General features: G+C 40.9%; 2 protein-coding genes across 7 annotated transcripts; one reads left to right on the top strand and one right to left on the bottom strand.

Annotated features, from left to right (window-relative positions):
• Window positions 1-12,453: 12,453 nt before the first annotated feature.
• Window positions 12,454-15,566, bottom strand: rpl28 (ribosomal protein L28). Its single transcript, XM_066646555.1, has 5 exons — window positions 15,528-15,566; window positions 14,391-14,481; window positions 13,585-13,708; window positions 12,722-12,840; window positions 12,454-12,605 (listed from the first exon to the last, which is right to left on the bottom strand). The coding sequence occupies exons 2-5, from the start codon at window positions 14,469-14,471 to the stop codon at window positions 12,516-12,518; spliced, it is 414 nt and encodes a 137-aa protein (XP_066502652.1). The 5' UTR covers window positions 14,472-14,481; window positions 15,528-15,566; the 3' UTR covers window positions 12,454-12,515.
• Window positions 15,567-16,281: 715 nt separating this feature from the next.
• LOC136668828 (uncharacterized) lies at window positions 16,282-26,446 on the top strand. 6 transcript variants are annotated; one of them, XM_066646550.1, is made up of 8 exons: window positions 16,282-16,413; window positions 18,929-19,072; window positions 20,290-20,398; window positions 22,119-22,237; window positions 22,394-22,493; window positions 23,290-23,423; window positions 24,289-24,383; window positions 24,721-26,446. In XM_066646550.1, the coding sequence occupies exons 2-8, from the start codon at window positions 18,982-18,984 to the stop codon at window positions 24,736-24,738; spliced, it is 666 nt and encodes a 221-aa protein (XP_066502647.1). In that variant the 5' UTR covers window positions 16,282-16,413; window positions 18,929-18,981; the 3' UTR covers window positions 24,739-26,446. The 6 variants fall into 6 exon arrangements, with proteins under 6 accessions (XP_066502647.1, XP_066502648.1, XP_066502649.1 ...); XM_066646551.1 differs by lacking the exon at window positions 16,282-16,413 and adding an exon at window positions 18,413-18,423; XM_066646549.1 differs by lacking the exon at window positions 16,282-16,413 and adding an exon at window positions 18,446-18,466.
• Window positions 26,447-26,510: the final 64 nt, after the last annotated feature.

Raw genomic sequence — 26,510 nt, 5'->3', positions numbered from 1 at the left:
ATCATTTTGTGTGTGTGTGTGTGTGTGTGTGTGTGTGTATGCGCACGTTTGTGGGCATTTTATTGTGACCAGTCAGGGAGATGATCCTATAGTGTAGTATGTTTGTGTGTGTGTGTGTGTGTGTGTGTCTGTGTCACAGATCCATGAATATAGTTCTCTGTACATCACCTAGGCCACATTCTTTGTGCCTCGGACACGTCTCCGTGGCAGCCCAGTGGCTTTTCTCAGGCAAATGGGAGGAGGAGTGTTTAGTCAACAAATATCCGATACTCCCACAGGGTGTGTCTTAAGGGAGGAAGGGTACATGCTCTTACTGTGTGGGTGTTCCTGTCCTGTGGGAGCATCTTAAACCAAGGGGTGGGTCAGCTTCTCCGGTGTGACAAGGTGCTATTTAAATTGTCGTCCAGGGGGTGCTCAAGACATTCGACTCCTGGCAGCATAAAGGGTGCTAACGTTTTATTAACAGATGTTGGTGCTTCAGCAGCGAAGAAGCCCTCATCAGCCTATAGTCACGGTACCTGCAGAGCAGAGCACTAAGCATTAACATATGACAAGTGACAGTAGGTAATCTGCCATTCGTTGTCTTTATGTAGCAGCAGTGCTGAGAATACTTGATATGGGAGTCAACCGTGTGAGATGTCTTATCTGTCAGATTTGGACAAAAGTTTCAGCCAGGCAACAAGAGCATCAATCAGAAACATGCTGCCTCTTTGAAGCAATAGATTTTTTGTCTGTGTCTTAAATATGCATTTGCTATATTACTAACCAGCCACACGGAATATAAAGGATTAGGCCCAAGGAGGCCATGCTGGTAAAATTTTTGTTAATTAAACAGCATTTTGAATCTACAGCACTGTGACGCTTTAATCCAGATGGTATTATAAAAAAACAACTCAGAGGCCTCTTTTCTACTGCAGGGTCAAATGGTCCTCAAAGCCATTCTGTGCAATTGCAGAACATTTTGCCCGGTTTATGTCTTTGTCCATTGCTAAATCAGGAGCATGTAGTGCACGGCATCTCAAACTAATTTATAATTTAAAAGTTATATTTATGTTGTAGTTACTAACATGTCTTATAATAGACAATTTAAAACAATTATGGAGAGATTGTGCTTTTCATTCAACTGTAAAAAACGTTTGTTACAGAATAACTTCATGTTTGAGCAGCAAATATCTTAAAGAGCCAGTTCATGGAACCCTATGTCATTTAAGCCCTCTCACAGAATGGGTTTATGGCCCTGAGTATAGTTAGTTAAAAGCCAGCCTTAGCTAGGCTTTTAAGCATTCCATGGCCAACCATGTCCATGTAGAAAAGCCACTGGAACAGTAGTCTCAGCCACAGAGGCTCTGCCCACCAGTTGACGGAGCGCTTGATATCTTGAGTGCACATATCTGGCCTCGGATTCTGCCAGTTGCATTCTGATTGGCCGTCTGTTCATCCGCGCATACGCATGTCTGTGTATTGTTTTGTACTAGCTCTGCTACTAATCCGATGTGAGCGGTGGCCTCTACGCACCGTTCCAAATTAGCAGACTTGTCCTTTTGTGTGTCAGTCAAATTTATTTTCCTGAAATAGTAGGCAGTTCTTGGCCACTTAAGTGGCAAAAGGTACGAAACACATGAAACGAAGTGCGAAACTACCGGAACAGTTACCCTGCATGCTCAGAACTGTTCGGCCCTGCAGAGCAAAAGAGGCCAAAGATATCATCATTGTTCAAAGAAAAACATGTATCTCCATTATTGTGTCGAGCTCAGCAGCTGTCCCTAACATTGTGTGAAAATTTCATAATGAATTGACCAATAGAAGTGCTCCAAACTTACTTAAAATGAAACCTTTTTTTTTCTTAAGTTGACTTCCATTGAAAGTTAAGGAGGTTTTATTTCCTTCTCTTGTAAAGGTGCTATTTTGGAGTTCCGTTTTTTTTCTTCAGACAGCGACTAATTAGCATTTGCCCGGTTCTAAAGTGACAGTTATTTTTCATCAGTCTGGTGTCCTCATTCAGACTGGTCAGGAGTGTGTCATGGTAGTATAACCTCACAGAGTTTCCTGGGAAGGGGATCTGTCTTCAGGGGAAACTACTGAGATAACCCTGGTCTGTAAGGCTAATAAAAGGAAAGATTGGACTGTGCCATTAGCCAAGCTAGCTCAGCAGATCATGACAAAGAAAGCAATCCATACAAATTGGGGAATTAATTATTCATACTTCCAGGGGAAGATCATTTTCAACTATGCAATGGTAATTATCATTCAACTATAATATAATAGCCTCACCATGTGCTGGACCTTAGAATTTAGCCAAAAATTGATACAGTATTAGATTCCAGTAGTTACTGTTGTAGACCATGTGTGAGCACACCAGACTCCCAGTGCATGGCAGACATTAGGAGACACACTGTGGGGTAAATCTGAGATTTTATTTTAAAGACGTGTGGCGGATACGGAGAGACGGTTTCAGTTAAACGGTGTTAGCTCTAGAGCTGAGAATTCTTATCTGTGCAACAAACAAGGATATGTTTGAAAGGCTACAGTTTCTTCTTTCTATGCTTTCATGTGTATTATAATTCTTAAGCTTTTATGTATACAGCAGGTTTCTTTTCAGCTAATTTAATCTTATTTAAATATTGTAAACATAATTGGGAATAGTTTTTGTCAAGAGAGGAAATGTCTCCAGAATAAAGCAACAGCATCCCAACTGGTCTTGGAGTTAATAGATTTGTGTGTGTGTGTAAATTTGGGACTCCAGAGAACAATATATTGCAGTGTGTTGTTGTTGTTTATATTTTATCCTTTATATTTCTTTTTGTTCTATGTTTATTTTTGTCTAATCAGAACCATACTGTATGGAACTGCCTTCAGACGTATTAAAATATCAAAGAGTTCATGTGAATTTTAGCTTTTCCGGCATTTTTGGAATTTAACTTACCTCACCCTTCTCCATCCATCAGCTCCCGTTTGTGATTATTTTGATCCATGTCATGTAAATAAGTCTGAGTGTTTCTCCTCTTCCAGCTTGTTAAAAAAATTTCTGTTTATTATCTTATTTAACATCACTCTCAGTCTAATTTACCTTGCTGATCTCATTGCTGTTTTCCATTCTTGGTTAAATAATGTGGATTCAAAACTGGAATAAATGCTTACATACCCAATAAAGACGTTCTTACATGCTGCAGTGTCTCCATCCATCTCTGTGACTTTCATATATAAAACTAGGATGTTTACAAGGAAACCTTTTTTGAAGAATAATTATGGGTTGCAGGTGACATCACTGTGTATAGTAGCCACCATTTTGTGTACTTACACATTGCCCATGACTACTAATAAACACAGGACTCAATAAAAACTGATGTTTAAATATTTATTGCTTCTTTCAACACATTTAGTTCTCAGAGGTTGAAATTAAAGAAATAAAGTATAGACACCTGAGCCATTTATCCACATCACATATTTAAACAGCTCTGTTCCTCTGTGTCAGTCTGTAGAGGGGCTTAGGCTGTGTCCCACAGAGCACCATACTCCCTGTGCATATCACAGATAATAAATCTAAACCTTATTGCACCCAGACCTACACTTTAAGGGTGTAAGGAGTGTGCCTCGATTTTTCTATGGCACAGAAACTTCATACACTGATCAGGCACAAGAACTATTTATTAAATTTTAAGCCAAATCAGAGAAATACTTCAGGCAGCTAATCGTAATAAAACATTGTCCAAGAATCAGTGCATTTTCTGAGTGCAAGGGCAGCAGGATCACATTATTTAACCTGTAAATGGGGAATGAGACAAAAGAATACACACTAAAGCAAAACCCAAGTGAAATAACACGATTACTGAAGCTTGTATAAAGTCTGTATGAATAACTCACACGGATTCCAGAGAAAGCAGAGAAATGGATTCTAACATGCTAACAGGTTTCCCTTAGATCCTTTGACAAAAATGCTAATATGACTAACAGAGTTCTCCTCATTACACAATACTGTGAGATGCTTTATCCCAATACAAAGGCAGTGGGCTCAGTGCGTGTTGTGAGACTCCAGCGCAGAGTGAGGACCTGGGTATGAGAACTATATCCATCTTTCCCATCTGTTTACATTAGTGCTGTGCTCTGAAACCAGACAACAGGTCCCTAATATGGCACCCAGGCCAAAACATTCATGTGACTGCAAGCGATGTATAGGACTTTTTGGATAGATGGATAGATTTTTCATACATTATTAAGTATTTATATTCTTGAAGACAACAACGCTAACCTGTCCACAGGTATGAGTATGTTACTGGGTGAGTGTGTGATGCCTTGTGATGAATTGAAATCCTGGCTAGCACCCAGAGATTCCAGATAGGCCCTGAAAACCACACAGCCTGAAACCGGAAGAAGCCCCTACAGAAGATGAATGAATGAACGCTCTAGAGCAAAAGCAAAGAGACCAAAGTCAGCCATGAGTGATTTGTGAAGAGGCGGCTCACTGGATAAGTACTACTTAAGGAATTTAAATTTTAAAAAATGCTAAGTGGCGTTCTGTGACTGTTTGTAACATCAGTCATACATTTGTACAAACTGAAATTTTAATACAGTTTAAAATAAACAAACTGAGAATGACTAAATACAATTGACCATAAGCAATGGTGGGGAATCTAGTCCAAACTCATACACTTCTGTAAACAACATGCTCTGTCTGTATGCTGCTAACAAGAACCTACTCAGATCCCACAGGGTGAAGTTACCATATCTTACCATATCTTTGCTGTCCAAAGAAAAACATGTATTGCCATTTTTATCAATTGTTAATATACTACATCATTTGAAACAACAGCTATCCTTCACATTGTGTTAAAATCTCATGATGAATCGACCAATATAAATACACTTTCTTCCAAAGTTCAGAAGGTTTTATTTTCCCTCTCCTGTAAAGTTACAATTTTGGAGATACGTGTTTTTTTCTCTGGACAGTGACAATATAAAATCAGAAGACACAGGACAATCTTCAGAGTAGTAGATGTGTGAGAATAATGAAAGCAAATGTGAGGACTGTGGAGGTGTGGTCAATGGTTAGTGAGGCTGAGCCGTGAAGGTCATGTCCACACAAAGTTTGCGCCAACAGCAGGTGAGTCTCAGGACTGATACCTACAAAACACAAACGCACATGAATCAATAAGCCATAGCTGAGCTCATAATATGACTAGCATCTCACAAATCTTCACCATGAATACAAAACCTGGGAAGGAAAAGTATACTTGGTGATATATCTTTGGACAGTCTCTATTGCCTCATCAAGAAACTGGCATGTGGACACTGGTCAATACATTCACCTCGAGGCTTTATAAAGACCATGGGAAAAAAACACATGCCATGATCAACCACTGTGTCCTTTCTGCTGTGTCCACAATGACACAGTCATTCAATGTGGGACTGGCACTGGGTCCTAAAGGAGTTGGAGGCACATATATCAGTAGGACATGCTGATAACAACTAGACGTTACACATGTGGTCTTCTGTGTCGAGGAATTTTGATCAGACTGAGTTCAGTTCCAACAAAGTCCTGGTTAAATATTGTTTTGATAAATGCTTTGGAAATACCCTCCCTCTTCTCCATCACAGTTCTAGCAATTACAGGCATGAGACATGAGAGAATGGGCTTGTTACTGCTCTCCTCCAAGGGTGCTGAGTTCTAGTGATGACATGTTATTTTGCCAGTCACTCACACCCTCACAACAATGGACAATCTCATATACTCACTCAGGCACTCACACACTTACGGACTGTTTCACACACTCACAGGGTTACTCACTCACTCCTGTGATTTCTGCCCACATTTCTGTCCAGTTACATTGTGATGGCAGAGAGAAAGCAATGTACTCACTGTGTTGTGACCACTCTTCCCAGAGATGCTGCAGATCAGCATTGTGTTCATGTTCATGATCTAAGAAAAACAACATCATGAATTCATGAATACATGATGTAATAAAACTCTAATATATATATAATAACTCTGATGTAATAAAACACATCTCAGCCTAACTCATCTCATTTGTTTTTCCATTAGGAAAATCTGGTCCCTGCAACCAGGCACTTTTTTAGTTCTTGCTAAATACATACTAAATGTGATGTGGAAACCTTGCAGAGCACTGATTGGCAAGAGACATTTGTTTACACAGCAAAATGCAGACCTCTAGCACAAACTGGCTGCATGAAAATTAATCTAAGCAACAGTAGTGATCACCTATGTTTTAATGGGCTCACAACAGCATCTCGTAAGAATTACATTGTGGCCATTTGAAGACTTTCAAATGCTCCTTGGATCGGTGGCAGACAAAAAACTCCAGCAATGGCTGGATGTGCAACAAGAAAAACTCGGAGAGAACGGGGGCATGGAGCCATGTTCAGTCCAAAAAACAAAAACAACACATTAATATACAATGAGTAAACAGCGCCTAACTGTTGTTGTGTTCTTCAAACCCCACAATTCAAAGCTATGGTAGTGGAAAAGCGACCTAAGAAAATGGTGTCAAGCCTAACCGAGCCAGTGCCATGCAGTGGAAATGCACCATTAGCAGCTTGAAAATTCTGGTTCCTATCACCACCACTAGTAAACAATTTTAACTTTCACTATCAATGACCATGTTTACATGTAAGAGATGCAGAGAATTTGAATGTCATTTTAAATGTGATCCAGAGACAGTACCGTTGCTGTGGTGGAAGAGGAGCTGACGGAGTTCTCGAAGAGCAGCTGTGAGGTTCTCCAGCTGGTCGTGAAGGCGGATGTTTTCCTCAATCAGAGCATGGATGGTGTCCTGCAGCTCAAATGCATGACAACACATGAACATGAGAGATAACACACTTACACAGCACAGGGCCCAGGAACGATAAACACCGTCCATGCTGGATACACCCTCAAACCTACACATACACACACACAGACAGCTGGAGAAGTCTTTTACTGCCAACTGTGTTCAGACAAAATGCCATCACCCAGTCATTCTTAGTGCCACCCTCCCTGTTACTAATGGGGGAAGTGGACACACACTCTCTCGCCACACACACACTGACAAGAGAGAAAGGGAGATCAATACAATCATTCCACATGAATAAGTGGCTGAACTGTATGTGTATGAATGGGTTCATGAGTTCAGATATAAAAATTCCACCATGGATGAGAGAAAGCGGAGGCCTTCAATAATAAATGCTGAATTGATACATACATAAATAACCTGACATGACACTACCCGGGACCTATCCCTGGGGCTAGTGGTTAATGCCTGGTGGGTGTGCAGGCCAACTACCCTTGCCAGGCTGAGAATCAAAAGGCAACACCACCCACAAGATCCAGATAAAGGGTGCATTGCTGTGCCCATCAGGTACAGGACAGGTTCAAACTTGCTTCTCGATAGTCGATCCTCTCTCTCCTACTCAGAGGTTGCACAGTGTGAGATATAACAGGGATACTTACAAGTCCCCATACAGTTGGACTATGTCCTGGAAAACAAGATGGCTCCTTCAATGCCTCTTTGGCTCACAAAGAGGAGTATTTTGACTGATGTGTGTACATATGCACCCAATAGCAGTTCAGAGTATTTGGCCTTCGAGGACGTGGTGGCTGGGGGAATTCAATACTATATTGGAAACCCGGCAAGGACACAAGGGAGGAATGGACTACCTGATCTAAACCAGAGAGGTGAGATGTTATTGGACTCTGCTAGTAATTGTCCATAACAAGCACAATGTTCTCATACACACAGTTGCTTGTGACTTAGACACCTTGTGCCAAAGGTCAATAATCAAACTTCTGGTCATATGTTCTGATCTGAGGCCATATGTTTTTCACACTCATGTAAAGAGAGAGGTTGATTAGTCAGCTGAACCCTATCTGGTGGTGAGTTGGATCAGATGGCTGGATAAAATGTCAGAGAGTTCAGGTATGCCCAAACATTTGGTGGGAATTGCTGGCAGACAATTCTGTCCAGACTGATTTCAACCCTCACCTCTTTTCATCTTCAGGAGGAGGTAAGGGACATGGAGTCTGAATGGACCCTCATTAAGAGCTCTATTGTGGAAACTGTATAGCTGTGGTCAAGTGCTTGTTGGTGCCAATTATCAGGCATCACATTTTCCAGCCTCCCTGGAAAAGTCTATGCCAATGTTCTGGAAAGGAGAACCCGTCCGATAGCTGAACTTCAAACTAAGGAAGAATGCAATTTTCCTCCTGGCTGTGGAACAGCAGTTCAAATCTCCTCAATCTTCCAATAATTGAGGTGGCATAGGAGTTTGCTAATCCACACTACATGTGTTTTGAAGATTTAGAGAAGGCATATGACTGTGATACTCAAGATATTCTGTGGGATGTACTCCAGGAGAATGGAGTGTTGGGCTTGTTAAAGTGACCTGTTCAGTCCATGTTATTTCCACATTCACTGCAGAAATCCAGCTTGTTCAGTGTTGGCACTGGATTCTGTCAAAGTTGTGTCTTTTCTCCACACCTGTTACAGACATTCATAGACAGAGTGGTGAGGCATAGCCTGGGACAGGAGGGCTTCTGTTGGGGGGATCAAAGGTGTCATCTATTGGCAGACCATGTTGTAATTCTGGCTTACTCATATGAAGGCGTCTAGTGTACATGAGTGTTTTGCAGCCAAGTAGTATGCAGATCAGCACTACCGAGTCTGAGGCTATGTCCAGAAAAAAAGATTGCATGCTCCTATCACGTAGCAGGGTGAGAACCAGGGGCGAAGCCAGGGTGTAGCTTATGGGGCTTAAGCCCTGGAAGATTTGCCAAAACCTCCCCCCATTATTTTTTAAAAACTAAAGTAAAAATAAATAAATAAATAAATAAATAAACATTAAAATTCTCAAACTGGACAGGTAAAATGGCATGGGACTGTTAAAACATACCACCTTCTAATTAATTTTAACAAAAGGTTTAAAAACAATCATGGAAGTTCTTTTAGCTGGTTATTGTTGCCGGAGTTCTGACAAACACTAGAACTGGCAAACCCTGTCAGTCGTTCACCTCAGTAAACTGGATCAAACTGTGTTGAATAGTAAACATGGACGTAAAGTTTTGAAGAGGAGTGGTTCAACTTCAACACAGTCAACAACACTGACTGCTGGTGAACAGCAGAGAGATTTTTCAGGTGAGTCCACACCAGTAAGTGAATTGATAGATGTAAAAACTATAGATGCAATTAGCTTGTTGGCTAATGTCAGAAACCTTACGATTGAGCTCTGGTTAATGCAAATGTTAATAAAGCTTTATTTAATACTAAAACATTAGAGTTAGAACTGGGGCTTGTAAGATTTGTGTCTGCTAAAGTGACCTAAATGCTTTCTTCTGAACCATTAAATTAGTAGAAATGCTCATTTTTATCATAACATTGTTGACAATAACTTAAAGATGGCAAAGTTACTGTGCTGATACAAATTTAAGCATTTTATTAATGTTTTGTAAAATCTGAATGGCAAAAAATATAACTAAAAGGTAAATTAACGTTCATTTTATATGATAAACATTATTTTTAATTGTTGCACCTCTGCAAAGCCCAGTTGGTACACTGAATACACACAATTTATCCTGCAGATAATTTACATGATCTGGTGAAGGGTTCTGTGATCTGAGTGACGTCCTAAGTAGAACTGCTGCTCATTTTGCATTGTGAAGAGCCAGCTGGGGTGTTTCATATATCTGATTAGACCCTCTAGAAACCTCCCACTGGAGGTATACCAGGCCGGGCCAGCTGGAAGGAGGCCCTGGGCTAGATCCAGAACCCACTGGATGAATTATATTTTGTGGCTGGCTTGGGTGTCCCACAGAAAGTGATGGAATATCCAGGTGACAGAGATGCCTGGGCTTTTTTGTTTGCCCTGTTGCCACAATTGATTGAAATCGATTTAGCAAAAATCAACCACCAATACTCCATGTTTCAAAAGGACATATACAAATGTACTACATAACTTGAAATAATGCCATTGTATGTCATCAATAACCCTTGCCTCAATTCCGAGCTCAGGCAGAAACACCACAAAACACGTGTACGAGTGCAAGAACAAGACTCCTAAATGCTGTTTAAGTGTGGTGCATTCTCTCCCCAGTTCTGCGTGGATTTCATCCAACAATCCCAACACACAGTAGAAGAAACACCTTTATTGTGCTTTGGGGGTTAAGTGCCTTGCTCAAAGGCACTTCAGCCATTGAATGAATTTATCCTTGCCAGTCCCAGGAATTGAACCACTGACCATCTAGCCACAAGCTCACTTCTCTGGCTACTTTGGTAGGTGGAGGTGAGTGACTGGGTGAGGGTGGGATGCCCTGTCCAAGTATTTTACCTGTTTTGTGACCAGTCATTCTGTGTACACTCTAGACTCCCCCCAACCCTGATCACAATTAAATGCTTAAAGATGGATGGATACTTATAAAATGACAAGGACATTATATCACTGAGCTGAACTGTGGATGTCATTATTCTGTTGGTTCAAAAAATAAAAACATTGCTCACTAACCGACTCTAGCTTTTCACTGTATCCATCAATAGACAGAGAGAGAGAATGAGAACACAATCGATACATAGCTCTAGGCCAGTCGATGTGTAATTAAACACAGGCCATTTGTCCCCCTCAATCAGCCATTAGGTTATATCACAACGACCACACATTCACTCCATCACAGCTGTGTAAATGCTTTATACATGAAACGGCCATACAGAGGTAAAATGGACAATGGGTCAAAGTAGGCTACAAAACAAGAACTCTCTTTCTAGGAACTGACTTGGTGCTGGTCCAACCGTTTCTAACCCATATTCCCTGTAAAAGAGAACCCTACCTAAGAACTGAGCCCAGAAGCCTGAATGTTTCACTCTGTACTTTCACAATTATAGAGCATAGTCAATCTATTAGCCCACTTTCACTCTGTACTTAAAGAGTCATAACCTCCAGAGGACAACTGCAGAGCAGGTATCATCTGGGTTATGCACCGTTTCATTGACACTAGTGTACTGCATTGGTACTAGTGGATCAGATCTGCTTCTAGACTGAGAATAGTCAACCAACCAAACGTACTCAGCCAGTGGGTGGCATCGTATGACCACTTCTAAAAGAACCTGACCACTACAAACCATGTACCAGTAGATGATAGGGTTTCTAACTTTACATCTACAATGGTAGGCCAACAACGTAGGTGTGTCTAATAAGAGAGGACAGTGGGCAGTGTTTAATAACTTCAGAGGCACTGCTGTGTCTGATCCACTCTTACAACAATAGTTTTGTTTTATTGTGATCAATTATATTTGACACATAAGGACTTGCAGAGCAGTACATGAATTACAGGCCAGTATAAAAGGTTCTATGCAGCCAAAAATAGAACACAATTCATAAATATTTAGTAAGATGGCATACCGTCACAAAATACAGATTTACACTATTTCTAAAAGCTGCTGTAAACGTATAAGTGCATTATGTAAAAACATTACAGGCACCAGTCACAAAAACGTAAGTTCAGACTTATTCAGCTGATTAGCTGAAATACAGCAGACGGCAAACTACACTAACAGAGCTGGAAAGCACTGTGCTATATTAACAGGGTGCTGGAGAATGAACTTCGGATCAGGCTAATATCCACCCAGGTTATCCTCCTACTTCCTGCAGCATCTGAACATTTCATTTTTTCCAGAGCCACATCTTAATACGCTCCACATTTCACACCTCAGGGTTAAGCTGTGGAAAATAAGACAAAGCATGCATTCATTAAACAACCTGAAGGAATATCCAACAGGACACAATACCCATTTGCACCACACAGCAAAACAACTAATTAGACTGCAAAATATTGTAATAGGACTTTGCGTTTCATCATTTCCAGATTTCCTCTTCCTACCTTGCAATACAAACTGAGCTAGAGTCATTTGGACCCCAAGTGATCAGAAAACACAACGCAGCCTTATAGGAGACACAGGGGGAAAAAATCCCTTATTCAGTGCCTGTGGTGCATCTTTGACCTGACCAACACGCTCACTGTGAAACAAGACCACCCAACCTTAAAAAACCGAGTTGCTTGTCTGAAAACGAGATAATCCAAGCCACCCCCACATTTACATATGAGCAGATACAAGGTTCATGGAACTAGAGTTGAACACTGCATCAGTTACTAACTTTACAACCACGATGAGGTTATTCAAAATGTGTTTTCAGGACCTTAAAAAGCCATTTACATGTGTAAGTCAGTGCAAAAGACCACAAAATTCTGCTCTTCATTGCTGTGCTCAGGGCAGGGTGAAAAGAGGCTAATTTTTACAGGCACCAAAGCTGATTGTTCTGAACAGGGCTGTTTAGACAAGAGAGAACACTGCTGTGGGGCTTGTGATGTTTTGACCAAATGAAGTCACAGTGGATTCATTAAGTCCCCAGAAGTGCGTTCCCTTGTGAGAACGTCCCCTTTGATCTCTCATCTGGCCACAGACTCGAAGTCTGCCTGATGAATTCAAACAACACATGGCTGATATTTGACCAAAACGCTTTATTAAGTGACTGTGAGGTGTTTATGCAGTCTTGGCAGCTCTGGAGCGCTTCTTCTTAACCACCACTGGCTTCTGACTCTTCAGAATGGCGCTGGCACGTCTCAGAGCAGCCTGGGGGAGAGAACACCCAGAGAGAAAGATTGATTTCAGTGTTGGTTAAAAACTTCTGCACAATCAATTCCAACTGCATTCACACAGTTCATGTCTGTGGTGGAGCTGATACTGACCATGCGGAGGTCCTTCCTGTATTTGTTTTTGCGGATGATGTTCCTCAGGCGGTTGAGCGTGGTCCGGGAGTTCTTGTTGATGGTGATTTTCTCATAGGATTTGGCTGGTTTGCGCTGACCTATGACACATTTTCATTGGTTACCAAAAAAATAAATAACTTACATATATTACAGATCAAAGCAACCAAAAAGCGTACACAGAGATTCACTCAATTCTGCCCCCAACACTCTTGAAGCAACTACTGAAATTCACAAACACTCAAAACTGAAGAGTGTGAGATGGAACAAGGAGAAAACTACAACATGCCGCAATAGTCCAGAACCAGGACTGAAAACAATCAAAGAAAAAAAAATTGTGAAATTTTTTTTTTAAATTGAAAACAACCCTCTAGTGTATAACCAAGAGAGAATGGAAGTGGGATTTTAAGACGATGATAAATATTTGTGCCTGAATGCTTGTCCTGACAAGGACATAAAATGGTCCAGAAAACAAACAATGAGCAGGTGAGAACTCAGGCCTGAGAACCACAGCTTCAACTGAGGAATGCAATTGACAGTCATCAATTCTGGATCAGACTTACACAACAAATACTGTTGCATGTAAATAAAAAAGGTTCTTTACACATCTCCATGTGTGGGTAAACACTTCAGTTCAACCTTCAAGTAGCACAAGAATTACGCCTTGTTGGTCATAAAACAAATTCTCTTAAGGGAATACGATTGTGGCACTGATCTGAATAATTTAACAACATATCTAAACATACCCAAGACCAGAAATTAATCTCAAACAAGCTTGGATCTAGAACACATTACAGACCAGACCCTGAAACACTACAAATAAAGACAAGACGACTTATGTTCACCTGCACGTTTCTTCAGGATGACGACTACACCCTTGCCATCGGCAGCCTGCTCCACACCAACTGTCTTGCGGTGAACGAGGCCGTTGAAACGGAAAGCGTTCCTGGCTTTCAGGTTGTTTGGCTCCTAAAACAGAAAAACAAACCAAAAACAAATATTCACTTTCAAAAGCTCTATTTAAATGTTTTCGGTCATGAATAGTGGCCAGTCATAGCAGGACAGTCATGATTGAGGTGTTCATGTTTGTAACAGCAGACCATTAATCCTCTCGGTACATGCTAGGGCTTCACAATGGTATCCAAGAATCGAGAGAATCATGGGGAGAGCCACGAAAAGTAGCTATGAAATATCAATTTTAGAAATGCCTTTCCTTGAAGGTTGAAGGCCTATTCACCCCACCCCCCTAACCTCTTTACAATCATGCTTTTCTCGTATTGAATTTGCCCTTATAGCATCTTGAGGCACCAAACTAAATGAAAATGCATTACTGTTGTTATTATTAATGCTATTATCTCATGGGTTTAGTGTATTGCACAGGTTTGGTGATCTAGAAATCTCAGCTTTACAAGGCAAGGAAACAATCTCAAACAAGTCCAACCCCAGTTCTCAGGACCAGCTGCTCTACACTGTTTCAAGCGTTCAAGCAAAGTGGGGAGAATATATCTAGATAAATTTAGTTATGTTAGGGTATGACATCAGAGCCAAGCATGAAAAGCACAGGTCAGCACTATTCTTCATCAGACCAACACTGAATCACATACAAACAAATCAAAAGCTGGAGTTAATTCAGAAGGATCCGGCTACTTACAGTGCTGTAGGTCTGTCCATTCCTCTTAATGAGGAAACTGGAGTTGTTCCTGATGACCATCCACTGCAGGTGAGACGACATGATGGCGTTCCTGGAAGACATGGAAAACCGGTTAATATGTTCATGTAATTAACGCCTCACATATTCATTTTCTTCATGTCTATATGTAATCCATCTGCTCAACCATCATTTGCTCCCACTTAAGGTCTTGGTCAGAGACTGATGCTAGTGAGTGACCCACAGGCTGTGATTCTGTCCGAGTGCTGAGCTGAAACCTTGTCCAGTGTTACAGCTCGGAAAAGGACAGTAGACACTCAGTCTTGAGAGAGTAAAGTAATTGTTTTAATACTCAATATTCTATGCACCTCTGTGCCACCCCCTCTTACAAAACAGTCATGTACCAAGTCTGAAAATCCCTCTAAGCAAAAATACTACAATGTCAGTTGTTTTAACAGAGCTCTAGCATAAGCACTGATCAAAAAACACACCAGCATATTGTTTCATGCAAAATCAAAGATGTCAGGTCCTAGACTTCTGTATGTAATGTTGAACCACTCTGAACCAAAACTAAATGTTCTGTAAAGCACACACTCGTCATGTTTTACAGGTACACACGAGCACATGTGATTGTTTTCGTGACGTCAGTTAATTCTTTAATCAATATAATCAGTTAAGTCTCCATGAAATCGTGACTACACGAGCCTTTTGCTGCAAAGGACCCGTTTTAACGTGGCGGGACCCGTCAATGAGAAAGTGAACCAATGGTGGCCTGATCATTCTGGACACGTTAGGGCAAGACCAGAGACAAACATAGAAAGCGCATGTTAAGACTAAAAAAAACCTCTTAGCTTTAGTCTATCAAACAATAAATATAGACGTGTTTATTTCTTTAATAACGGACACACAGTCACTTCATCTGAGTGCAAGAGTAAACAGATAGAGCCCCGTAGGCCTCACACACCACGGAATCATTTCGGTGTTAAACGCGATACGAATTGCAATTACAACCTCGCTTTCCACGCTGTGGCCAAGCACTACCCTTAATGGGCACATTTAACAAAAAAACTATCGACAAAACACACGTTAAATTGTGTTTTCAGTCGCATTTTTAACCCAACACCGTGCCGACCACGTTACCTTCTCAGCGGAGGAAGAGAGAGAGAAAGGAGGGAGTAGCGCGTCAGGGGAAACTTTATAGATCAGTACGCCTAAACTAAAACACCAAACGGGTTCATGTCGCTTGTGATTGAGACTCTTGAAAATACAAGCGTGTATATTTACTGGTTATTTCTCACGATGATAGTTGAAAACATAGTAAAATGCGAATAAAACTATATTTAATATTGGATCTATATGTGTACGACTACGGTGCGGAAGGATACTGCAATAGGCAGTAATCTGCTCGGAGTGTTCAGCGGTCGGCTCGGCCCCAAATGGCGCCGTGCCTCCTACATCAGTGCACTCCATGAAGACTTTAACCCCTTTGAATTAAATTGTAAAAACATAAATTTCGCACACATATGGAACACGGGGCTCAAAATAACCATAGTAAACTACTAAAAAATTAACAGAAAGTTGTGACATTGCATATTAAGATGCACAAGGACAACCAATAACAGAATTGAAATTCAGATCTTTTTTTTTTCTCTGGTGTTAACTGTGATGCAAAAAGGCAGATTTAACAAAGGACTTGAAGAATTCAAGATAGAATTAATTACTCTGGAATTATGGGTGATGTATGTTAAGGGGCATCTGCACAGAAAATGAAAATATAAATAAAACAAAGCTAGAAGCTTTTGTCTCTGAATTGTAAGTGCAAACTTTCAAGGACCACTAGGTAAGAGTTGGTATTTTAATCCTGGGCTCCCCCTACTGCTGCAGAGTTCAATTAACATTTACAGCACTGGTCAGAAATCAAGGGGTGGTGTAGGTTTCCTACCATCCTTCAAAAGTTACATAGTGCAGTATCTGCAGTTTTGAGGTTGGAGTAGCAATGACAGAAGCTCTATTTTCCCTTTTACAGGTCAGTGAAGCAGCACAATAATTTTAAAGTTGCAATTTTAATGTAAAAATTCTATCTAGTGTTCCTTTAATGCTGTCCTATTGGTTACAGCGCAGCATGAACATGCTGGAATTGCTTTTCTGAAATTGAACAGAGGACATTAGGGAATGTAAGACACTGCTTTTCTGAAGTGTTGTTGGCCAGGGGACAAGTGATGCTGGAGGATACTATCATCTAGGCTAAAATCAACTGAAAAGAAGTGACCGTGATTGTGGTCCCTTGTGCATGCAGAGCCTACACGTGTAATTCACTAGCAATAACCTTGTCTCCATGTGTGTGAAATGTTCTTTCTTATCAAGCAGCAGAAATATGTAGCAGGGGGTGTTTATGTTCCCACGCATAATTGAGTCATGCCCATGTCTATATTTTTATTTTGAAGAGAATGTCTCCAGCAGGGCTCCGTAAATAACTCTTTACAGAAGAATTTAAAACAAAAAACATATATGGCTTTTACAATCAAACAGTGCAACAAATATCCCACCAGAGTGCAGAGCTCATGAAGTGTACTATTAAGGCAGTAGAGCTCCATTTGAGACACTGTCACTTAAGATACACGTCATATTTGAGCGCCGCGCTTTCACCACAGAATTTATAGAAAGCAGGATATTCACCAGTCTGCTGATACTCGGGAACGCGTTGTGAGTTTCTCGGGCGCTAGAGGGCGCTCCGGAGAGAGGCTGTAATATCAACAGGCTTTCCTTTAGACAGTTTTTTTTTTCTTTTTTAGATTAATCATTTTCATGAGTTATTTTACCTGCTGAAACTACAGTTCTGTATAAAAACATAGCTGTATATATTTAAATATGATTGGTGAGTCAAATATGTGCTGTAGGTGGTGTGAGCTACAGGGGCTCAGGGTCTATGCGGGGGTACTTTCCTAGACGGGTCATTTACTGTGACGTATATGGTGTGTTCTGTCTTTGTGTGTTTCCTCTGGGTACTCCAGTTTGCTCCCAAAGTCCGAACATGCATACATTAGGTGGACTGATTTTCAAAAGTGCTCACAGGTGTGAGTGTTTGAGGGACTGAGTGGGTGTTCCATTGTCCACGCATGCATGTGAATGAGTGAGTGTATCCACAGGTGTGACTGTGTGATGCCCAGTGTTGTTCCTTCTTCAGAATGCAACATTCACACTGAGAACTTCTCAGTGTTTTCTGATTTTCAGTTACAGAATCTCATATTCATTGCTTATCCAGTTCTGTTCAGTCATGGTAAGTTGGGATCCAACCTGAAAACATTGGGTGCAAGGCAGGGACACACCTTGGACCCACCAGTCTAATACAGGGCATCATGATCTTACACATTCACTCAAACCTATGGACAATGTAGACTGGCCAGTCAAACTAGCAACATGTGTTTTTGTACTGCGTGAGGAAACAGGAAGCACCCGGAGGAAACCCATACAGACACTTGGAGAACACACCAGTCCTTCACATGCCTACATGCCAGTCCTTCACAGGGTGACACACACATACATTCACACACTCACACCTACGTACACTTTTCTGTTTTTGGACTGTGGGAGGAAATGGAAGCACCCAGAAGAAACCCATGTGGACACAGGGAGAACACACAAAACTCCTCACAGACTGTCACTCAGAGCAGCACTTGAACCCACAACCTCCAAGTCCCTGGAGCTGTGTAACTGCAACACTACCTGCTGCGCCACAGAGAATATGCATATTTAATAATACTAATGTCAATATAATGCTAAAACTAATAGTTACTAGAAGGTTTATATTGCTTTCATTAATATTAGTCATCTTTCCACATCCCAGAATATATGTAAAGCTTTTGTATGTATGATTAGAAGTATGTTTCATGTGTTAGCTATTTAGCTCCATTGACCCACATTGAGGTCTACCTTTTTGGCGCCCTCTAGGGTTGTATTTACATAGTTTAACGATAGAAACTGGATAAGTAGACTATCTTTTAAAGTTATCTTTGATTTCACCACGACAAACAGCGCTGTGAGCGATTGGGGCCGTTACCTCTGTCTCTGCTTACAAATGAGTTATAACTGTTATTTAATCAGATATATGAAATATTTCTAGTCGTACTTTTAAATAAACACATTTGAAATAGTTTTGGTTTTACGGGGAGTTTAGCTTCAGTTTTGTGGACATGTTTTAGCGGGCTGCACTATTTATGCACCATTTTATGCTGAGATTATCAACTGTGCATTTGTGTGTTTCTATTCTGTTTCTATAAAGTTGTAGCTAAAAAAAATAAATACGGACATGTCTTAAACTAAAGTGATTGAAGCTGAAGACCTGTTCATTGTTTGTTCATCGAGTTCCAGCCCAATGAACGTGCATGTTTACCTTCTGAGGAGCTGAAAGTTAAAGCACTGCTGCCAATGTGAAGGCAACCGCTAAATTTAAGCTGAAACACAGGGTGAAGCTCCATGGAAATTAAAGCAGGTCAGCGGTAAAACGGGGGGCAGCTGACCGTCTGTCTGACCATTGCACACAGTTTCTGCACGATGAACAGATTCACTCCGTGCTGGCCGTGAACACACCCGAGTGATGGAGAGTGAAGAGGACCTGGAGTCTCTTGGGGAGAAGCTTTATGATCTGATTTATCCTAAACACGCGGATATGGCTCCAAAACTCACAGGTGAACATCCCAGTGAAGCTAACACATCACTTGCCTTTGTTATCAAAGTTAACACCATTTATAAAAATGGCATTTGTATTAATTTTCGAGTTTAAACAAAGTTTCCACGATATTTTTACGAAAATAACATAGAGAAGCGTGCTACCTGAAAATAACACCGAACCACCACACGGTTACTAGGGAGAAGCTTTTTGCTAGATGGTTGCTATGCATCCAAAGTGGTTGCTAGGGCGTTTACTGTAGTATCCCTTGTTGTTGTTAGGGCAGTCTCTAAGGTATTACAGATGTATGCTAAGGTACCCCAGGTAGTTTCTAGTGTTGCAAAATAGGTGCCATGGTGCTGCTAAGATATTCCAGGTGGAGGCTGGGGCAGTTATGTGGTTTTCAAGGTGGTTGTTAGGGAAGTTGTTAAGATATTTCCGGCGTGTGCTAAGGTGTTCCAGGTGGTTTTAGGGCGATTTATAAGATATTTCAGGTGGTTGCTCATGTGTTGCAAATGTTATGTTGCAGATGTTGCAAATAAATAAGGTGATGCTAGATGGTTGCTGTGGTATTCCAGTTGGTTGTTAGGGTAGTTGCTAGTTGGCAGGCACGTGCACAGATAGACCCCTAGTGGTGCTCCAGCACCTGCCCTTTTGCCCAGGATGAGAATATTTTTTTCTTCATTCATCAGTATTTAAACATGAAAAAACACCCTATCTGTCATCGATTCCCCACAAAAGTGTTTTGATACCTGTCGAGCATTTATCTGAGTTATCTGAAGAATTATGCCCCGGTCTGTTCTGCGGTTAACACTCATTCAGTGCTGAACGCCAGGCCAAACCGCTCCTACACACACTTCTGACCAACAGCATCAGACAGACAGGTAATGATAGTGTTTGTGCAATCCCTGACGTTGCTCAGTGCAAAATTAACTACAACAATTAACATTATAGCGCCGCTGAAAACATTACGTGGCTACTGGTCTGGCGTTTCATTTGGAAAATAGGCGTCACATCTGCTGAAAACGCTTGCTTTGCGTACGAAGAGATGCATAACTTTGTGTTAACAAAAATAAACATATACATTAAATATCCTTCTGTGATGTTTTTTTTTTTTTGGCTTGAGCACCTGCCCCCAAAAATGTCTATGCACGTGCCTGCTAGTGACAGTGCGCACTAAAGTTCCGTATTGAGACTTTGGATTGGCTGAATGTTCTCTGTTGTGATTGGTGGCAGGAATGCTGCTGGAGCTTCCGGGAACTGTGATTGGTCAGATGCTTCAGGATGATTCGCTCCTCACCAAAGCACTGGACAGAGCACTGGCAGCCTTGACACCTGACAATAGGTATGTATGTATGTATGTATGTATGTATGTATCTATCTATCTATCTCTTTCTCTTTCTCTTTCTCTCTCTCTCTCTCTCTCTCTCTCTCTCTCTCTCTCTCTCTCTCTCTCTCTCACACACACACACATACACAGGGCCTCAAATCACATAGAGACACATGTAATTACATTCATGTAATTCAGATGTATTCAGATACCCCTTTGATTGTATCTACCCTCTGAAGTAGCTGCACATACTTACCATGCTCAGTACTTACCATGAGCAAAAGGGGACACCCAGCAGTGGGCTGAGGAGCAGGGATACTGAGTTCTCTGGAGCGATGGATCTCCATTCAGTTCTATTGGGATAGGGCTAAACGATATGGCCAACATTTTGATTACTGTATATTTTTAAAATTTTGGTCAATACAATATAATTTCAGTATTGATATGGACAATATAAAAGCTACAGAACTCCCAAGAAAGTGCAATGAACTGATGGCAGATTCTGTAAATAATGAATATTGAAATATTGATATATTGAAAATGTGTTGGGCAGCATGGTGGTGCAACAGGTAGTGTCACTCTCACACATCTCCAGGTTCCTGGGGTTGTGTGTTTGAGCCACGCTATGAGTAACTGTCTGTAAGGAGTTTGGTGTGTTTTCCCTGTATCCATGTGGGTTACCTCCCACAGTCCAAAAACCCACGTTGGTAAGTAGATTGGCTACTCAAAAGTGTCCGTAGGTGTCAGAGTTAAAACGTTTTCCCATGTTGTGCCCTGATTCCAGGTAGGCTCTGGACCCACCGCGACCCTGAACTGGATAAGTGCTTACAGACAATGAATGAATGAATGAATGAATGAAAATGTCTTATAAAATCATATCATTGTTATTGAAACATTTTATACTGTGATGTATATTTAAATTGAATTATTGGTCAATCCTACTTTTGACAGAATCGCCTTTCACCCCTCTGTTTTGTGTAGTGGTAGGGGTGTCTCAATTCTTTTTGGGAAAGAGGGATAAGGGCCTAGGGGGAGAAATTTTTTTGTAGTATCTCTCTCTGTTCATGAATTTCCTGTTCCACATTAAATGCTAAAGCAATTATATTCTAGTGTCTGTACATTCTAGCATTGTTGTCTGTTGTGGCATTTAAGGTGGAACGGAAAGCAGCTGAATTCAGCTTCATATCACAGAAAGTTAGGTGTGGGTGGTAGTATATAATTGTGGACCGCCTTTGAAGGCATGATGCCCTAAACGTACCTACATTAAAGTCCAGAAGCACTTCTCTGATAACACTGGAGACCGACAAGCGCCGTTGAAGCACTGCTCTTTTTTGTGTTCTGATGACATATCAGGCTTTTGAAGGGGTGTCCCATTTTATAGGGGAAGACTTTAACCACTACATCCTGTCACTCAGTTCCATAGGGCAAGAAAACATTCCTGAAGTGGTATTTATGATCCAGATTCGATAATTTAAATCAGTACTTACACTCGTGGCTGACTACCATAAATTCCTGTTAGCAGTGTTCTAGTATCTAGTGCAGAGGTCTTCAAATCGGGATCTCTGATACATGTTCCAGGCAGGGATTTTATAATTGCAGCTGTATTAGTGTCATGCCAGACAGCCAGGCCTGGAACTTGTATCCAGGGTCCAAGGTTTGGATTTAGTGGACACATAGCACTGGGCACAGTAATGTTAAAGCATGGTGGTTGTTTTTTTTTTTTTTGGTTCCTCAGCAAACAACAGTCCAAAGCTGACATCCAAGACACAGACTCTGTGTCCTCCGACTCTCTGGGGGAACAGTTGTATGACCTCATCGATCTCTACCAGACTGGACATACTCAGAAAATAACAGGTCAGTCTGTCATCTGTTTCGTTCATCCATCCATACATCCAATCAAACTCAGAGCTTCTGTCCACACACCGGTCATTAATAAGAAACAGCCTGATTAGACCTGTACTTCACCAGCATCAATTCTGTGTCTGTAACTTAGTTGTGAAAACTGTGCAGGAATGCTATTGGAGCAGAAAAAGGAGGCGGTCCTTCAGCTGATGTCAGACCCTGTCCTGCTGGAAGAGAAAGTGAAAACAGCCCTAAAAACTTTACAAGAGTGAGTGAAAAAAATCTGACAGGGAAAGAGCAGACATATGAACCGCACTTACTGTCCACTTCATCAGGTTCACTCTTTTTTTTTTTTTAGCTACTTTTCACCCTGTTGTTCGGTGGTCAGGACCACCACAGGACCACCAGAGTTGAGGTATGATTTGGGTGGTGGATCAATCTCATTCCGACGTGGTTGTGATGTGTTATTGTGTGTTGCGCTAGTTTGAATGGATCAGACACAGCAGTGCAGCTGGAGTTTTTAAAGCCCTCAGTGTCGCTGCTAGACTGAGAATAGTCCACCAACCAAGAACATCCAGCCAACAGTGTCCTGTGAGTAGCATTGTGTCCACTGATTAAAGACTAGAGGATGACCAACAGACGAGCTACTCTCTCTGAATTTACATCTACAAGGTGGACAAACATGGCAAGTCTCTCTAATAGATTGAACAGTGAGTGGACACTGTCTAAAAACTCCAGCAGTTCTGCTGTGTCTGATCCACTCATACTAGCACAACACACACTAACACACCACCACGTCATTGTCACTGCAGCACTGAGAATGATTATAATACCTGCTCTGCAGTGGTTTTTCTGGGGGTCCTGAGCCTTGAAAAACAGGGAAAAATGGGGCTAACAAAGTATACAGAGCAACAGATGCACTACAGTCTGTAAACTTTGTAGAACTACAAAGTGGACCTGTATGGTCAGTGGAGCTGATGAAATGGACAATGTGTATAGAAGCGGGATTAATAATGTCATATCGCCAACTGATCAAACCATCTGTGTGATGTTGTGATGTCTAGTAGTGGGCCGTGTAAGGAGGACACAGATGTGAGTGACAGCTCAGACAAAGACGAAGACGAAGCAGAAGCGACTGGAGAGACGCTTTTCGGACTCGTACAGAACATGGAGCCCGTCCACTGTGCTGACATCACAGGTGAGACTGTCCTACATACACTTCACGTGTGAGCAAACTGTCCACAAATGTGAGTGAATGGGTGAGTGTGTGATGCGCAGAAAGTAGTATAAAAAGAAAGTAGTAGAAAACACATTAGCTGTGTCCTAATTGCACACTTAATACTAACTTGTGTTTGAGCATGTAGTATGTAGTGTACTCACAACCATCAAAGCAGAGTATACTAATAAATCCACAAGGCATACTTAGAACCAGTCAATTTTTGACTATATTTGATTAGAATACAATGGGAAACAGAAACGAAGGAGCTTCTTACAGCTGGAAAATATTGGCTCTGTCCCAAATAGTGACCAACTCAGTACACACTAGAGATAATAAAACTAATACTACTACAGATTGTGCACTAAATGTTAGAGAGGAATATTAAATGGTTTTATATTCTGACACACAATGCACTGTTTTAGTGCAGAAACCATTATTTTATGACGTCCACTGTGCAGTACACAGTGTGGAGGGAGCTATTAGAATTTCAGCTTGTGAAAAATGGCAGACAGCACTGTGGCTGCAGCTTGGTATGGTGTGTGTTGTAATAGCAACAGTTCATCACATCCTGTTAGTAAGAAACGGTGTAGTATGTTCATATTTTGTGTACTATCCAGCAGAACTCACACTTTTAAGGTTAGTGCATAGAAAATGCTGTATAGTATAAGTGTGTAGTGCACAATTAAGACACTGATGTTGATTTCCAGCTTGAGAACTTTATGTATTGTTTCAACTAATACATGTGTGTGTAGAACTCATAGTACAGTTTAGTTGCATGTAGTTTGTGTTTTAATATGTGAGTATAATGAATGGTGTGTTTGTGTGTGTGTGTGTGTGTGTGTAGGAATGCTGTTAGAAATGGACTCTGGGACTCTGCAACAGATTCTGTCTGATCGGGCCAAGCTTGAAGTCGCAGTGCAACGAGCAAAGAATGCTCTGGTAAACAACAAGTTACTTAGGTGTGGTTTCCCAGACAGGGATTAAACCTAGTCTTAGTCCTGGACTAAAAAGCATTTTGAATTGTGATTTTTCTTTTAAAAGGAGAACGTAGTCCAGGACGAGGCTTAATACTTGTGTGGGAAACCACTCCTTTATGTTCAGCATTATCTCACCTGCAGCATTTGTGATATCCAATAACCCACTGATGCTTATGTGACCAAATGCCATCAAAACGTCACAGCAATGTTACATTAAAATGAATAGTATTATGGGACATGGATTATTATTAATAATATTATTTTTCAGCGTTATTCATGATTTCCCTCCTTGTCCACAGGAGGGCACTTTGAGGTGAACACGGCAGGAATGCAACTGAAGACCACTGGAAAATGAAAAGGCATGATTGCCAGGCACAGTTTTCCCAAGTCCTCTTAAAGTCTCCTCAGTTCTTATTGTTCCTGTTGGAACGCCCTTCAGAAAATTCCCAAAACATCTATGTAAGGTTCAGATGGGTGTTTTAGCATAGAACTAACTATTCCTGTTCCTTCTTGCACTCGAGCATGGGGATTGTTTTCAGATTTCGCATTTCCACATTTAAACCCATGTTGTTTAGTAGTGCCCTGTTTACTATGTTATGCGAAGGATGCTGGTGTTTGTTTCAAAATTATGCTGCATACATTTTTGCGGTGTGATGAAAAACGAGTCGTTACATTAGTTTCAATAAACAAACATGCGTCCCTCGAGTTTTGTTTACAATATTGTTATAAACTGCATACTTCACATCCTCTACAATCACCTTTAGGAGGAACAGTCTAAATGAAATCATCATTGCACAGTGGTATAATAAAATTTGGATCTGTGGCAGTGAAAGCACACACACTTGAAGTGCAGAGCAGGTGAGAGCTAGGTTGCTTGTTCAAGGGGACTTCAAAACTTTACACATAAATGGAGTTATGAAATAACTTAAGTTTGGGAGAAGGACCATGCCCAGACTTCTCCTCTTCACCATTATGCTCCACATACAACAACTCCTTTCTCCTCACCTCCACCCCTACTCTTCTTTTACCAACGACTTTGCCTGGCAAAGGGGGGTCCGGTTTCACTCCTCACTAGCAGAAGCTGCCCAAAACTCCAGCCCAAGTCCTTCTGAGGTCCTTTTCCATGCCCTACTTACATCAGGCGTGGTCCTCACATCTCAAATACTTTTTTAACACAGACACAGCAAGTACAGTAAGGAGTAAATCACTGTACTTATTGTACTTACTGTACACTCATTATTTAATAATTCCACACTTCCAGAAACAGTAGCATCTCTGGCTCTGGAACCAGGATGATAGCAGATATTCATTGCTCTCTAAAGATGCTACATTTTAAAAGGACAAAGTACGAGTGAGGCGTCTGCTCTTCAAACGCATTGTCTGTAGTTTTTTAGCACAGTGAAACTTTACACAAAATGCCTCTTTTCATCAGTTTGAGTATATTTGTATAATTATGGTACTAAATATTAAATCTGTAATAAAATATAATTTAATGGCACCACTTTACAATAAGGCAACACTTAAAAATCAGCTTATTAAAGGATTATTAATAAGGTTGGAAAGGGCAACAGTGACCTGATGTTTCTAAATAGTGAAAATATCAGATAACGTACTAAAATGTCAAAGAAAACACTGAGATGTGAGAATGTGAATTTAGTGACTTCATGTTAAGATGCACGTTATCTTTAATACAGAAAAAAGGCAATCTGTTTGTTAGGCAACCACCAAGGCAATCACGATGTGGTTAAATGGTTAGGAGTATTTAAAAAAATGTGCCGAAGCTAACAGGCTTAGCGTTAACTGATGGAGATGAGGGAAAAAAAATAAATAAAGTCTAACATTGTAGATGAATGAAGTTTCAGTGTTTGGCAAACCACAGGTCACTGTTGCCCTCTGTGTTTATGCCTTAACATTGTTTTTGATTTACTTACAACATAACATTTATGAGTGTAGTCTTATTTCAAAATGGTACCAATTTAATACACTTCCAACTTGGTGCATTTATGTTTTAGTTCCGCCCTTAGTCTGATTTTATGTAGTTGGTGAAATAAATAAATGAGTGGATGAGTGAGTGAAATTCTGATTTTTT

Source organism: Hoplias malabaricus, chromosome 15, assembly GCF_029633855.1.
Source record: "Hoplias malabaricus isolate fHopMal1 chromosome 15, fHopMal1.hap1, whole genome shotgun sequence".
Taxonomy (NCBI): domain Eukaryota; kingdom Metazoa; phylum Chordata; class Actinopteri; order Characiformes; family Erythrinidae; genus Hoplias; species Hoplias malabaricus.
Note: the sequence above shows the minus strand (reverse complement) of the source record. Positions and strands in the feature narration are given on the sequence as shown.